We start from the raw sequence: 16,760 nt of genomic DNA, 5'->3' as shown, positions 1-16,760 counted from the left end.
TCCCACAGATATCTTCTTGTTCAAACATTCTAATTTAGAAACATAGTTGGTGGTAGATGACTCAACCCATGCTGCTGCTTCTGTTCTGAGAATTTAAAGTGTATTAGTCTCTGAGGAGTAGCAGGCAGATTCAGAAAGCTACTGAAGAATCTTAAAAAGAATGTGTGCGGTTTAGGATAAGTCATATTCAAATTAGGCTCCCTGTTTACCTGAAGCCCTGTATTATCTTGTCATTGTAACTAGTTATAGGGAAGATATTTTTGAGGCTTTGAAAGCTACCATTATATTATGGAATGAGTAAATCAGACATATTTCTGGTTACTTCTGCAGCACTGACAAAGATAATTCTGTTCTCAGAGAAGCATATTGGAACCAATCAATTGCAGTCAGTTCCTTTAAGAAAACAATATTCATTATTCTTCAGTGAAATCTTGACTATTTCTTTTAATCTACTTTTTAAGAGTTTTTGGTTGGCCTTCAAAGACATTTGCAGAGTTTTTCTTATGTTTGCATTTACTCACAGAGAGAGAGAGAGACAGCTGAAGGACCAAATTCCGCTTTCATTTACACTGCTGCAAATCTAGAGTAACTCCAATGTGTCCAAATAGCTACTCCAAATTAATGCTGATGCAACTTGGAACTGAGTTCATCCTGATAATCTCATCTTTTTCTTGCTTGAAAGAATGTAATAGATTCTTAACCTATCCTCACACGACCTCAATATATTGGCAGAGTTGTTGAATGGGCTGAAAACAGGGTAGGTGTTTTAGATTCTTAAATGCTAGCTATTTTTGCTACTGACTTGCTATATGTCCTTAAGCAAGTCACTTAACCCATCTAGGTCTTTCATAAAATGGGGCTAAATAATGCATACATTACATGGGGACTGGATCCTGTAAAGTGCTGAGCACTCAGGACCCAGTGCAGCAGAGCACTTAAAATCAATGAGAGTTAGGAGCCTAGGAGCTTTTGAAAATTACACTAGGCAACTATCTGCATCTTTAAAACCTGGCCCTTAAGCACATGCTTAACTTCAAGCAATGAGTAGCCCTATTGAAGTGAATGGGACAAATCACAAGCTTTAAAGTTAAGTAGATGCTTAAATGCTTTGCTAGATTAAGTCTAGACTGCTCAGCACATTGCAGGATTGATCCTATGGATGGTGCAAGAGTAAGTATGTAAATATTTGTTTGTAAAGTGCTAAGTATTGTTATTGACACTGCTTTTAATTTACTCTCCTCAAACTTTATTAGAAATCCAGATAATGATGAGAAGCCCTGGTGTTACATCATGAAGGACAATACTTTGTCTTGGGAATATTGTAACATTACATCTTGTGGTAGGTAAATATTAGGTCATGTGATCTGATAATAGATTTCATTTTTCGTTTCAGTGTGATCCAGTGAAAACTTTTTCTAGTATCAATGGAACTTTTTCATTTGTTAACCCAAATTTTAGGTTTCATTTGCATTTCTAAAGTCCTGGTGGTCTTGAATGACCACCGTTTGCTAATGTAATGCCAATATGTTTTCTTGGAAGAAAAAATACAGTTTTTGTGTACAGTATTATACGGTTATGTATCCTTAGTTTATTGCACAGTGATCACAATATTACAGCTGTCCTTGCCAGGCCATCATCTAGGTAAGTCTTCAGAAATTAATGGAGCCATTGGTGCACCATCCTTCAGCACTTATCGTTACCCATGCAAGCAGTGCCATACAGATGAATGTGGCTGTTTGAGTAAAGATTGCTTGTGTTAGTAAAGGTCGCAGAATCAGGCTCTCAATCAGCAAATCTCTGTCCTCACTGATACTTGTTTCAGCAGTTTAAACTAAAAATGTATGGCAAATACTAAATGGATTTTAAAAAACTAAGAAGTCTATTCTTCCCCTAAATTCATATTTAATTGTCATTAGTGTTAATAGGAGTTATTAAAATGGAGTTTCAGGGTGGTAGCTGTGCTAGTCTGTATCAGCAAAAACAAGGAGGAGTCCTTGTGGCACCTTTAGAAACTAACACATTTAAATTTGTTAGTCTCTAACGTGCCACAAGGACTCCTCGTTTTTGCTAAAATGGAGTTGTAATCTGAACCTATAAAGTGACCATTTATTATCCATCAGTGATTTAAATATATTCTATTCATGATACCATTTTTTTTTCTAACACTCTGAACTACAAAGCTAAAGGTGGTATCCGGAAAATTAAGGTGGATTGTTTCTGCTTCATGCATCATCAGCAATCTCCCCAGTAATAATGAACCTAGAATCAGAGTGTATGCCCCAATTCTGCTATTTAACTGGGTGACATTCAATGAGATTTGGACACCGAACTTTCTTAGGCACCTATGAAAATCCAAGTTTTGGAAATTGTAAGTATATGTAGTCTGATACTCACCATACCAATTTCTGTCTCAGACTCCAGGAGAAGGACACCAGTAGTTCCAGTTATTGTGGATACCTTTGCAGTTGTCAAAAGAGCATGTGGAAGAAGACACAAAAAACGAAGTTTCATCAGACCTAGGATTATTGGCGGCTCTTCGTCTTTACCAGGCTCTCACCCCTGGCTAGCAGCCATATATATTGGAAATAGCTTCTGTGGTGGCAGCCTTGTTCACCCTTGTTGGGTAGTGTCAGCAGCCCACTGCTTTGCTAACAGGTAAACTCAATGCTTTAACAATATCTTACAGTTAGAGAGCCCCTTAGATCTGTTATCCCAAATGCTTGTGAAATATAAAAGACTTACATATTATAAAAAAGAGAGAACTTTATACAGCCTTGGAATGCTCCCACTTCAGAGGTGGTGTGCAGGAGCTCTTTAAGAGTACACAGCAACAGTACACAGGAAATGAAAAGGAAGTTAATCTAATCAAGATGGCGGTGATAATAGTGGATAGAAGAGATAATCTTGAAAGTATGGTCATGTACGCCTTGTACATAGTACGTTGCAGATCAGGCTGTGTACCAAATATGAACTGGGTCCAGAGCTTTCTTTTCAGATACATACATAAGATTCTTTGGTGTACTCTCAGGTAGCGCTGTCAAATGCTAAGATAAGGTATATTACACACAGCACCACCTTGTGGCTGAACAGTATAATACAGTTTATCATTCCATTACATCTTTAATTCCTACCATTTACAAAATTGTACAAAATGTACACTATCATGCTATCTTTAAAGTTAAGCATGCATCAGCCTGTTAAGTGCCTTTGAATAATGCAAGTTTCTAATTACACAACCCAAACACATAACATTTTGGTCATCTGGCTGTCCATTAGTTGCAATAACTGTCACAGGTCAATTTCAAATCTTGTTTTGCATCCACCAGCTGTAGAGTTTTCTCTGTTGATTGTTCTTTCTGAGGAGCAAACTGAACATGTTGACTTTCTGCTGAACTTTTCTCTGTCGGTTTTGATCACCTATGATCTGGGTGATGAATTCTTTTTCTTTATGCCAGCTGGAGTTGTCCATCCTTTTTCTCCATCCAGCTTGATATGAACACTGTCGTCAGGTTCTAGCCATCACAGCTCTCTGAGTGTAGTCTATTGTCAAAGTGTTCATAAGCTTTCTTTCCCTTTTTTATCTGATTTGGTTGCTCTCATCATGTCTAGCCACTTTGGAGACGCATTCTTTTCCAAAGTTGAAACAGTAGTTCTGAGTTGCTTTTCCATCAGGAGCTGTGCTGGACTATATCCAGTAGCTTCTTCTGGTGTTGATCTGTAGTTCAGGAGAGCAAGAAATGGATCTTCCCACTGTAGGATTTTCTTGGCTGTCTGTGGGTAATGTGGGCTGCTAGTAATATGATCAAAATAATATTTTGTTCAGAATTTCTTAAATTCTGCTGTAATGAATTATGGTCTGTTGTCCATCACTAATTGTTCTGGAATATTGAAATGAGCAAAAGTGCACAATAGTTTCTCAATAGCACTGCAACATATGATGTCTTTTTCAATTACATAATTTCTATATACCTGGAAAAACAGTCCACTATGATCAAATAATTATGTCATTTGAAGTTGCATAAATTTGAAGTTAATACCTTCCGAGATCTTTCTGGTAGAGGGTGTTATTCTGTATGGTTCAGCTTTATATTGTAAGGTTATTTGTACTAGATCTCTCTTCAACAGTCCCATATTATCAAATCCTGCATTGAATTCCTCCTCCTTTTTCACTATGCCCATCATGGCTGCCATGCTGCTGCTCTTTGATCACATGCACTTTGAATACAAAGCTTTTGTCTTTGTAAATTGTTTCTGTGGTGAATTGGCCCATGTAGAATACCTCCAGGGCTAGTCAGAGCTGTGTCAGGTGATTTCAGCTCTGGGAGAGATTGAAGTTGATTGTAAATTCTTTCTGTGATGTCTGCTCCTTAGTCAATTTTAAAGTCAACAGTTTTCCCATGAATATTGAGTTTCAGTCTCCAGGCCAGCTCTGGTCATCACACGTGATAGATAATAGAAACAATGGCTCTTGACTGTCTGTAATGTTAGACAGCTCCCTGATTGTGTCTTGTTACGGCAAAACACTGCAAAATGTCCATATTTTGTGCATTTGTTACATATTGCACTTTTGGTTGGACATGCATCATCTCTTGAGCTATGAATGTCTTATATCTTGTGCATTTAGGCTTCAGTGTTTTCCTGCAATTTGTGCCTCTTAGTCACAGTAGTCTTAGGATAATGACTTTTAGCAGTCATGCTGAGTCTTTTTACTGCTTCTGAGTTAGTTTCAGATTTTTCAAGTTTTTCTTTCCAAATGACTGAAAGATAACTAATGTGATGCCAATTTTTTAAAAGGGCTCCAGAGGTGACCCCGGCAATTACAGGCTGGTAAGCCTGACTTCAGTACCAGGCAAACTGGTTGAAACTATAGTAAAGAACAAAATTGTCGGACACATAGATGAACATAATTTGTTGGGAAATAGTCAACATGGTTTTTGTAAAGAGAAACCATGCCTCACTAATCTGCTAGAATTCTTTGAGGGGGTCAACAAGCATATGGACAAAGGGGATCCAGTGGCTGTAGTGTATTTAGATTTTCAGAAAGCCTTTGACAAGGTCTCTCACTAAAGTCTCTTAAGCAAAAGGTAACTGGTTAAAAGATAGGAAACAAAGGGTAGGAATGAATGATCAGTTTTCAGACTGGAGAGAGGTAAATAGTGATGTCCCCCAGGGGTCTGTACTGGGCCCAGTCTTATTCAACATACTCCTAAATGATCTCGAAAAAGGGGTAAACAGTGAGCTGGCAAAATTTTCAGATGATACAAAACTACTCAAGATAGTTAAGTCCTAGGCAGACTGCGAAGAGCTACAAAAGATCTCTCAGAACTGGGTGACTGGGCAACAAAATGGCTGATGAAATTCAATGTTCATGAATGCAAAGTAATGCACATTGGAAAAATATCCCAACTATACATATAAAATGATGAGTCTAAATTAGCTGTTACCACTCAAGAAAGAGATCTTGGAGTCATTGTGGATAGTTCTGTGAAAACATCCACTCAATGTGCAGTGGCAGTCAAAAAAACTAACAGAATGTTGGGAATCATTAAGAAAGAGATAGATAAAAAGACAGAAAATATCATATTGTCTCTATATAAATCCATGATATGCCCACATCTTGAATACTGCATGCAGATGTAATTGCCCATCTCAAAAAAAGATACATTGGACTTGGAAAAGGTTCAGAAAAGGGCAACAAAAATGGTTAGGGGATGGAATGGCTGCTGTATGAGGATAGATTAATAAGAGTGGGACTTTTCAGCTTGGAAAAGAGATGAGTGAGGGGGGATATGCTAGAGGTCTATAAAATCATGACTGGTGTGGAGAAAGTAAATAGGGAAGTGTTATTTACTCCTTCTCATAACACAAGAATTAGGGGTCACCAAATGAAATTAATAGACAGCAGGTTTAAAACATACAAAAGGAAGTAGTTTTTTCACACAATGCATAGTCAACCTGTGGAACGCCTTGCCAGAGGATGTTATGAAGGCCAAGGCTATAACAGGGTTCAAAAAAGAACTAGATAAATTTGTGGACGATGGGTCCATCAATGGCTATTAGCCAGGATAGACAGGGGTGGTGTCCCTAGTCTCCGTTTGCCAGAAGCTGGGAATGGGTGACAGGGGATGGAGCACTTGATGATTACCTGTTCTATTCATTCTCTCTGGGGCACCTGGCATTGGGCACTGTCAGAAGACAGGATACTGGGCTAGGTGGACCTTTGGTTTGATCCAGAATTCTAGTTATGATGTTTGTTCTGCTGTTTTACTAGTTCTGTCTGTTTTGCTATCTGGTCGGACATACTTAGGGTCATGTCTGTATTTAACTGTAGCTGCTCTGAAAGATTTGTATCTGCTAACCCAATAATCAGCCTGTCTCTGATATTTTCATGTTTTGCAGTCCCAACATAACAGTTTTCAGCCAATGCAGAGAACTGTTATAAAACATTCAACATTTTCCCTGGTCTTTGAATGCTTTGGTGAAAACATGCTGTTTCATAAATCTCATTTCTCCGAGGTATATCATATACATCAAACGTAGCCAAAACTCTTTCATAGTCATCTCTGTGACTGTCTTCAATAAAGTCAAAGGTTTTAAAGATATGCTCTGCCTGCTTCCTTGTAGCATAAATTAAAGAGTATACCTGAATGTCTCCAGTTTCTTTGTGGAGTTGGCTGCAATGCAAAATCCTGATTTCAGTCTGTCCATTCTGAACATTTGTCAAAATTGAAATTCTCTGGGACATTGAAGAGAGTCATGTGGAGGAGATCCTACAACCTTTGTTTCTTCTGTTTGCAACCTTTGTTGGTGTTTCCTTCTGCTTTTGTTCTCCACTGACACAAGTTTACTTCTGACACCATGTCATGTACACTTTGTACACAGTTGGTTGCAGGTCAGACTATGAATCAGATATGGACTGGCTACAGAGACTTGTTGTCAGAAAGATACACCGCAGATGTATTCACTATAAGAGCCTTTAATGTACTCCCAGGCTTATCTGTTCTATGCTCAGGTAAGGTATGTTATACATGGTGCCACCTTTTGCCTGAACAATATAGTACAATTTAGTATTTCATTACAGTTATAGAAAGGATGATTATTATTTAACGTTTATATTATGGTCATGCCTAGAGATCAGCCAGGTTCGGCACCATTTGTGCTACCTATTGTACAATAAAAGACAATCCCTGAACCACAGAGGGAGTATATCCACCATTTGTTCAAGAGGCTGAAAAAAGTGGAGGTGTTTTTAGATCTTCATCTGATAGCAGAATTTTAAATTTTATAGGATGGAGATGGCAAAGTTACTGTCAAGCCATTCTACAGGTAAAAGATGTAGAGCCTGTTTTTTGTTCTGACATTGCTGTGTAACTATGTTCAGGCAGGCACATGTTTATTCTCTGATATCAGTAAGATGATGATGAAATAAACTGGATAGAAGGAAAAGCAGAACAACAAAGCAGAAAGTAAACTGAGGGGAAAATTATGTAAAGGAACAATTTGACTAAATCTCCAGATAAAATTGCACTTGATTGGAATTTTAGAATTCCAATATATAATTGAACAATATATAATAACTGGATGTCCACAATAACAGTTTAGGATATTCAGAATGTATTGTTAGGAGCTGCTGTAGGGAGGCAGCATTGGTCTAGTGGGTAAAGCACAACACTGGGAGTCAGAAGACCTGAGCTGTATTCCTAGCCCAGTTACAAACTACCTTTATGACCATTGTTCAGTCATTCATCTTCTCTGTACCTTACTCCTTCTGTCCATAAAAAAGAGATGCTCTGAGATAACATACTATATAAATACAAAAGGATATTTATTTATTTATTTATTTATTCTGAAGGACGGAAAAGGCTACATTTTCAGAAGTAGATTCTTGCAATGCATGCGCATGAGCTAAAAAATAATTTGTGTCTCTGTTCTTCCGCTCTTACCCCTTACTTACTTCTTAAGTAGCCTTACTGAAATTAATGGGTCCACTTGAAGTGTAAGAATATGCAAAATGAGCACTTGCATGCATGAGTATTTACTTGGAAAAATAACACATAGTTTTGCATATGCACATCATTCCCCGCCCCCATTCAGTGATTTGGCTGGATGTTAATACACACTTTGTAGATGAAATTAGGTGCCTACTGTAGTGTTTAATGTTTAATTCAAAATGCTCAAAAGCGCTGAGTAATGATTTATTATATAAAATAAATTAAATTTCAGTGCCATTAAATAGAATAGAGAGAAGTCTGGAAAAGAGCCCAAGGGAATTAGATGGCCAACTGCTTTTGAATTTTACTGGGACTTGGGCAGCTAATTTCCTTAGTCTTTTGAAATTTCTAGATGTAATAGGTAAGGAAAACGTTAAATATCAGATGCACCTATTTCATTCTGAATAATCCATTTGCCATACAAGCAGGATACTCTTTGTTTTCAGAGGTGAAGCTGATCACATCAGTTGAGAAAAGTGTTACATCATTTCGTACCCGTTATTCCTTTGCTTAGTGAGGAAGCCAAGAGTAACAGAAATAAATATGCAGATAGCGTCTAGAGCTAATAATATCATCCTGAATGTTGTGGTGAAGCATGTGGATCTTCAGCCACAATGCATTTGTTTTCCAAATGTTGTGAAATAGCTACTAATTTTGGCAGCTATTCAAGACATTTCCGCCCACTTCCAGCTGGTGGCTTGATACTTGCAGATTTTCAATAGTTGCTCCATCGTATTCTGCACCCTTATGTATGATTAGCATGTATGAGATTGCCGATCAGATGGTTCAGCTCAGCTGTTCTCCACTAGGTGACAAGAGATAACTGTACCGCTCCCTTTTTGTATGACAACCCTCTCTTTTGTTTTGTCCGAACCTGGATGTATAAAGTAGCAGGATATGTATAAGCCATAGCATGTCAGTTTAGCATCAATAAGATATATTTTAGATATTTGCCCTAGAAGTGGTGGGCCTCCAATTTACTTTGAGGGCTACAACATCTTTTCCAGTGGGGCATATTGACTAGGTTGCTGTTGGGAAAGAATCACAAGGAAATCATGTTCCCTGCCTTTCCTGTTCTTTGGAATATCTTCTGTTACTTTGTTGTCTCTTTCTTACTTTTTAAAAAAGAGCTTCTTGCTCTTCCTTCTTATACCACACATACAGTAATTGTTAAACTAAAGCTGTTTTTAATGTATACTAGAGTTCACCAATCACATCCTGGCCCCTCTCCCGGTTAAGTATTCAGCTCTGGAGAAGGCATCATGTATCTATTTCTGGGAGGAAATGGCTACAAACATGAGGATAAGGGAACTTTGTTACTACTGGCTAACTATTTGTGCACATTGCATTACAGCAGGCATATTGTATGCTTGGGTTGTATAATGAAGTGGTTTTGAGGAACACAGATTCTCTGATTACTTGAGAACAGTAATGGCTGAATTTACTGATTACTTTTGTATAGAATCATAGAAGATTAGAGTTGGAAGAAACCTCAGGAGGTCATCTAGTCCAATCCCCTGCTCAAAGCAGGACCGACACCAACTAAATCATCCCAGCCAGGGCTTTGTCAAGCCGGGCCTTAAAACCCTCTAAGGATGGATGCATGTGCAACTCCAACTGAGTTTACAGCAATAGTAATTTTGATCTCATTGCTTTCAACATCAGAGTATTTAGTATGCTTCCAAACACTTCCTGATAACTAGGGCACCTATCAAATTCACAGCTGTGAAATATGCGTCACGGACCGTGAAATCTGATCTCCCCCATGACATCTAGTTATTGTAGGGGAGGGGCAGAGCTGGGGGCAACCTAGCTGGAGCACCGACTGTGCACCAGGGTCCATCTGCTAGTCCCAGGCTGGGAGGGATGGGACTTCCTTTTCCCTGCAGGGGCCACTGCCAGAGCTGGGTCAGATCCACCTTCAGGAACCTCCCCCTAGCTGCAGGAAGCTTCATGGCTGCTGGCTGGGAGCCCAGCTCTGAAGACAGTGCAGAAGTGAGGGTGGCTGTCAGCACCTGACCTGGGCAGGAGGCTATGGCCTCGGCTGTCAGCTCCCAATCCGGGCAGGAGGCTGCTGGGAAACCTGGACATATGGTAACCCACGACCCTCACTTCTGTGCTGCTGCTGGCAGCGGCACTGGCTTTAGAGCTGAGCACTCAGCCAGCAGCTGCTGCTCTCCAGCTGCCCAGCTCTGAAGGCAGTGGCCCTGCCAGCAGCAATGCCCCTGCCAACAGTAGAAGTAAGGGTGGCACACACCCCCATAGCCTTGCAACACCACTCCCTCTGCCCAAAACTCCCTTTTGGGCTGGGACCCCCATGGTTACAACTCTGTGAAATTTCAGATGTAAACATCTGCAACCGTGAAACTGACTTTTTTAATCCCATGACTGTGAAATTGGCCAGAATGGATGGTGAATTCAGTATGGCCCTACTGATCACTCTTGAATGGCTGTCCCGTGCTCTTGATTGTTTGTATGTAAAATAAGAACCTGATCCAACTCCTACTGGAGTTTTTCCATTGGCTTTAGTGAGGGCTGAAGTGGTTCCTTAAATCCAAGGCTCTCGTGTTACTGGTTTTTGCATTTACGCTGCAGTGTAGAACCACACTTTAAGCACGTCTTTTTTTTTTCTTCAAAAGGACAGCATCTGGGCCTGACTAATTGTGTTTTCTTTTTATTTAGTCCACTGAAGTCCAGTATTAGAATTGTTCTGGGTCAGCATTTATTTAATAAAACAACAGATGTAACGCAAACATTTGAAATAGAGAAATACATTTTGCACCCAGATTACTCAGTATTCAACCCAACTGAACATGATATTGGTGAGTATTTTATTTTTTTACCATTTTATTTCATGCAGGTAGAGTTCAGTCAGTTTGGCAAAAATATATTGCATCTCAATGCCTTACAGTGAGAAAATTAAGAAGTTCAGTTTATCCAAGAGAAGGTCAAGATGTGACTTGATTGTGTTCTGTAAGTACCTGCCTTGGGAGAAGATTTCTGATAGTTAGAGGGCTCTTAATTCCAGCAGAGAAAGGCATAACAAGATCCAGTGGCTGGAAACTGAAGTTGGAAAATTTCAGGTTAGAAATAAGGTGCACATTTTTAACTGGGAGGGTAGTTAACCAGGGCCGCCCAAAGGATTCAGGGGGCCTGCAGGGGAGCTGTGGCACTTGTACTCACCTGGCAGTGGTCCGGGTTTCCGGCAGCACTAAAGGGCCCCCTGCCGCCGAAATGCCGCCGAAGACCCGGACCGCCACTGGATCAGGGATTGTGGGGCCCCTGCGGGGCCCAGGGCCTGGGGCAAATTGTCCCACTTGCCCCCCCTCTCCCCCGGGCAGCCCTGTAGATAACCACTTGAACAATTAACCTAAGTGAGTGGTAGATTCTGCGTCACTTGAACTCTTTAAATCAAGATTCAACATCTTTCTAAAACATATGCTGTACTCCACCAGCAGTTATGGGCTTGAGGTATAAATTAGTTGGTGCACTTCTCTGGCCTGTGTTATTCAGGAGGTCAGACTAGAGATTATAATGCTCTCTTATGGTCTCTTAAAATCTATGAATCTGTGCATCTTTTTTACACTAAAGAAAAAATTGCATAATAGATTATTTCCAAGCCTATCAATTCAGTTAAAAGTTAAACTGCAGGTCATTCAAATGTGTGTTTAAGTCAGATTGACAATAGAAGAGGAATGTCCTATTTTCAGATTTAGGATGATGGAACCTGAAAGTTCTCCATTAACAAGTCAAACATGAGAGCCCTTTGTCTTTGAGGCTATTTAACAGGCTGACACATGGGAAACATTAGCACAAGAGCGGAATAAGTTCTTCTCCTCGCAGCTGATGAACGTTTTGTAGTAGATATGATATTAACAGCAGATACTCAGGTACCATGTTGACTGATGTGGTATAAGAATCTGGAGAGATTAATCTGGATCTGAGGTCTCATTCTGCTCACTCTGGTGTTAATCAGAAGTGACATCAGTGTAGGCAAAATTGGAATTAAGCTCATGTCCTGATTTCAGAAGTGCTGAGTATCTCCCATTGACTTCAGCTTAAGTTGTGGGCATCTTAGTACCTCTGGAACCCTGACCCCTGCTTTGTAAAAAGAAATGGTGCGTACTTTATCTTTCTATAACCCTGCATCCCCCCCATTGGTGCTGAAACTAGAGGCACTGCGGGTGTTGTCGCACTCCCTGGTTTGAAGTAGTAATAAATGCCAGATACATGGTTTCCATCATCAGCACCCCCCACTATAAAAATTGTTCCCACATCTTTCTGTCTCCCCCGTCCTCCATAAGGAGGTGCAGGAACATCTACTCTGTAACATAGAAGTAAACTCTCTGGAATAGGAATAGTCGAATGTGTGTCAGCCTTCAATTGGTCGTGAAATCAGCAGCTGTTGGAATGTCTGTCTTTGAAATATCTTAATTAAGAGAGGCTAGGGATTAATTAGAATTGTACCTGAGATCTACTGCTACCAATCCAATTAAGAAGAAACAACTCTAATTTTACTACTGCTGTATTTTCTTTCCTGCAGTTTTAATTAGGCTCAAAAAGAATAACCAGCGTTGTGCTGTCAAGACCCAGTTTGTTCAGCCAGTCTGCTTGCCAGAAAGCGGCATGTCCTTCCCTGATCAACACAAATGTCAGATTGCTGGATGGGGACACAGGCATGAAAGTGAGTTGAATGACAAATTTGATGTGAGGAAAAGAAATTGAGCATAACCCAAGGCTGACATTTCAGTGGTTCTCAAATGCTGACTTATGAATGATGGGGGGTGTGTGCTGAGCTTAAGTAACTGGTTACTGGAGGTGATTGTGAAACATGTCAGTCTTCAAGCTTGTAATGTTTCTTGCTAGTACAATCCTTAGTTTTTCCAAAGTATTTTTGATTAATTAAGCTGAAAACCCCTCCAAGCCCATCTCTGCACTCTGTGCAGCAGCTTCATGGCTTTCTTTGATGGATGTTTTGTGGTGAAAACTCAGCTATGTTCGTATTTGTGGAGGACACGAAATGTGAAGGGTTAGCAAACACACAGGAGAAGTTTCTCAAATCTTTTGATACCAGGGACTATCTTGCTGCCTTCCTAAACTGTGTCAGGAAGATCTCAGGGACCGGCACCAGTCCATGGACCGGTTGTTGGGTAACACTGTACAGGAGGATAGAACTAAACTGTAAATGGACCAGGAGTGATTGGGGACTGCAGGAGATGATGGGAGAGTTGTTGCTAATAAATGTAAAGTCAGGTACATCAACACAGATACAAAATTTGAGAGACCATAACTATGCAGCTACAGCCATTGTACCAAAGTGATTGAGTGTATTTCTCTAAAACTGTCCTAGTTTTTCAAAAGACACCTCATTTCTCAAGCTGTGTACCTAAAAATGGAGGCACCCAAAACCAAAGGCTGCTTTTGAAAAATGTAGCTATTACTTTGTAACATAGCTAAGTACTCTGATTGCTAAAGGGAATATGGAATCCTGTTTGAGAGATTAAGGGACCATGTGGTCCACCATAGTAATCGCTGTCTTCAGAAAAGATTCACAATATAAACAAATTTGAGAACTGTTGAGTGTTTGGTCAAAACACTCAATAGCTCTTAAACTTGTGTGGTGCAGCATGCTTCCGTGATAAGCTACTCTACAGCTAAAAGGAATTAATTTTTTGACTTTTTTTTTTAAAGATGCATCCAACTATTCTAATGTTTTGCAAGAAGCATTGGTTCCCATTGTTCCTGACCACAAGTGCAGAAGCCCTGAAATTTATGGAGATGAAGTTAGTGAATACATGTTCTGTGCTGGTTACTTTGATAGCAAATCAGATGCCTGCCAGGTAATGCTATGGAATTGATTGGGGATAGGAGTGTGTGTGTGAGAGAGATATTACAGTATTAAAAAAACATTAAACCATCATATTTGTGATTTTTTCTTCTATTTTGTTTCTCATTTTTGGTTTTCTCACATTTTGGTTCTGGGTGAAGGCACAGATTTGTTATTGCAACAGATTAACATGTTTTTAAAATTAAAGGGATTATTTCTACACGGACCATCAGATTTTGTTTTAATTGGTTCATTTTGATGGAGCAGGTTGTCAGTGTTTTGGGACACTATTTTGGAGAGCACTTGGCAACTTGCTTACCAGTGGCTGGGAACATTTAGAGCTACAGATTGAATGACATTTATTATTTGTAAAAAGTAATGAACAAAGTGTGAGAAGTAAATTAATCTTTGGAGAGCTCAAACTTCATTTGATGACATTGCTGTTCACAGAAACATTTTGATGTAAATTCATCAAAACTTTTTCTTTCTCCTTTGATCAGAGAAATTTTTTGATGGAAAAATATATTTTCAATTTTTTACATTAGGTTTCAGGTACTTAAGGAATAGTGGTTCCTTTCACCTGTGCTGCTAACAAGATTTTATTTTCAGACTTAAAAATATAAATGTCTGTAGTTTTCTTTTCCTTTAAAAAAAAAGAATGCCCTTGCTAGATGATTGCAAAGCTTGCATACATCATGGTGTACCAAATTCACACTGATGTAGTGTCAAAGCAGGCATGAATTTGGCCTTTTGTATTTGACAGGTTGAATGTTTTTAGGTCCAAAGATACTTGTGGTTACAATTGTAATGGAAATGTTGATATTCAGGGCCAAATTTTTAAACAGCAGCAATTATACTGCATGCAAAATTTCCAGGCATTGCCATGTAGAATTTCAGAATCACACATCTGGGTGTGCTAATTGTATACACGCCTAACTACATGATTTGCATGACAAGTACCTCAGTTGTGTCCATGAATGTGGTTGTAATGGAGGCCATATGAAAATTGTTAACCTGAGCCTGCTGTTATTGAAACTCATGGCATAACTTCCATTGTCTTCAATGGGAAGAGCATTTGTCACTTGAGCCTTAATGTTGGGATTTCAAAAGCATTCATTGCTGTGTATTTGACCCTCCTGTTCGAGTCATTATGGGAAAAGATCCATATCACAATTCACAATTTTTACAACTGGCGTTTATATTTTAATGATGTCTTAATCTGTCTTTCATAAAAGCACAGATATTTACTAAATCCATATTATACAGTTTCTTATTACTTTTTTAAATCAACATTTATTTAGCACTCACTGCCATACCATCTGAGTGCTCAATGCACAGCTTAGTAAAATGAAAACATTTTCCTTGTAAAAATATTGTCTTTGGGTAAGAGAAATCTAAGCTTTCATTCTCTCGAATGAGTCACCTTTTGGGACTGATTAAATTAACTGATTAAATTAAAGATTGTTTTGTAACAAGATTAGCAAGTTAAGATTATCTTTCCTTAATTTTAATGCAGGGTGATTCTGGTGGATCTCTGGCTTGTGAAAAAAATCGAATATCTTACCTCTATGGGATTATCAGTTGGGGAGATGGATGCGGCAGGGTCAACAAACCTGGAGTTTATACCCGAGTGACCAAATATGTGGACTGGATAAATAAACTAATCTCCCCCCAAAAACAAATAGCAGAACTTCCATATGTTACTGTTGCCACGCATGTTGTATGAACATTATATCCTAGAGTAACATATGTATGGCCAATAATTCTTAGCAATTCTAAGCTGTACCATTAAAATTGATCTGATATCAGTAAATTGTATTTTTTTATTTTGAATTTGAGGGCACTGAATGGCTCCAATAATGAGATGCAGAGCCTTCCACGTTTACGTAATTAGTTCAAATATATATCCCAAGCTGGTATGTACCAAAATTCATGGCTGTCTGGTGCCTGCTTCATGATCTGTGTGAAATGCATAGGTGCTGACTCCATGGGTGCTCTGGGACTGGAGAACTCACGGAAAAAAAATAGTGAGTGCTCAGCACCCACTGGCAGTCCCACTGATCAGTTCCTACCCCTCCCTTATAGTGCCTCCCGCCTGCTATGATCAGCTGTTCTGCGGCAAGGAGAAGGCACTGTGGGGGGAGGAGGAGGATTGAGGGTGGGGCGCACTCCGGCGAGGGGTGGAGTGGGAGTGGGAAGAGGTGGGGTGGAGGTTGGGAAAGGAGACGGAGTGGGAGCAGGGCCTAGGTTGAAGCAGGAGTTCTGCACCCTCAGGGAAATCCCAAAGTGGGCGCCTCTGGTAAAATGAGTTAATTAGTGTCTCCAGCCAGTCCCTGGTGGAGGGATGGCCACATCACAAAACTCACCCTCAAAACTGGCATCCTTTTTGCTAATCCCAGCACAGACCTCAAGAAGTGAATGAGCATGGAGACTGAAATATTCTCACGCCCTTACAGGTGTTCCCTGCAGGTCAATATTGAGACACAATGGCAGAGCATTTCAGGAACATGTGCACTGCAACTGCCTGTGCCAAACCAGTTCTATGGAAAAATAGAGCACTTGGGTCATGAATCAGCAAAGTACTTAAAGTTAAGTACATTCTTTGCTGAATAGGGGGTGGATTTAAGGATGTGCCTAAAATTAAGAACGTACGTAGTTCAGTGCTTTGCTGAATCAGGACCTTAATCTGTGCTCAGTCCAACATTTCCCAAAACTGCTACATTTACTGTTTAAAAAAAATTTCAGAATGATTGACTCGGACCTTTCTGAGACCACATCAGTTGCTGCTCATGCTGAGAGTTGTAGTGTAAACACATCACTTCAACAACCATTGAAGAGTGATGAACAGCCTTCTGGCTTTTTCTTGTTTTAATGATATCTAATGTTGTAGTAATAAATATTGTAATTGTTTTGGAACTTAAAAAGTATGAGTCCCATATATT

At 39.6% G+C, this 16,760-nt stretch overlaps 1 protein-coding gene across 1 annotated transcript in view; it reads left to right on the top strand.

The window, feature by feature from the left end:
* The window catches only part of HGFAC (HGF activator), a 73,291-nt gene extending 57,375 nt beyond the window's left edge, over positions 1-15,916 (top strand). The window contains exons 9-14 of the mRNA XM_050947700.1: positions 1,254-1,339; positions 2,415-2,655; positions 10,674-10,813; positions 12,535-12,675; positions 13,683-13,831; positions 15,335-15,916. Coding sequence (XP_050803657.1) covers positions 1,254-1,339; positions 2,415-2,655; positions 10,674-10,813; positions 12,535-12,675; positions 13,683-13,831; positions 15,335-15,544 — 967 coding nt within the window. The 3' untranslated portion in view covers positions 15,545-15,916. The remainder of the gene's footprint in view (positions 1-1,253; positions 1,340-2,414; positions 2,656-10,673; positions 10,814-12,534; positions 12,676-13,682; positions 13,832-15,334) is intronic.
* The last annotated feature ends 844 nt before the right edge of the window (positions 15,917-16,760 follow it).

The sequence above is a fragment of the Gopherus flavomarginatus genome, chromosome 3 (assembly GCF_025201925.1).
Source record: "Gopherus flavomarginatus isolate rGopFla2 chromosome 3, rGopFla2.mat.asm, whole genome shotgun sequence".
Taxonomy (NCBI): Eukaryota; Metazoa; Chordata; order Testudines; family Testudinidae; genus Gopherus; species Gopherus flavomarginatus.
Note: the sequence above shows the minus strand (reverse complement) of the source record. Positions and strands in the feature narration are given on the sequence as shown.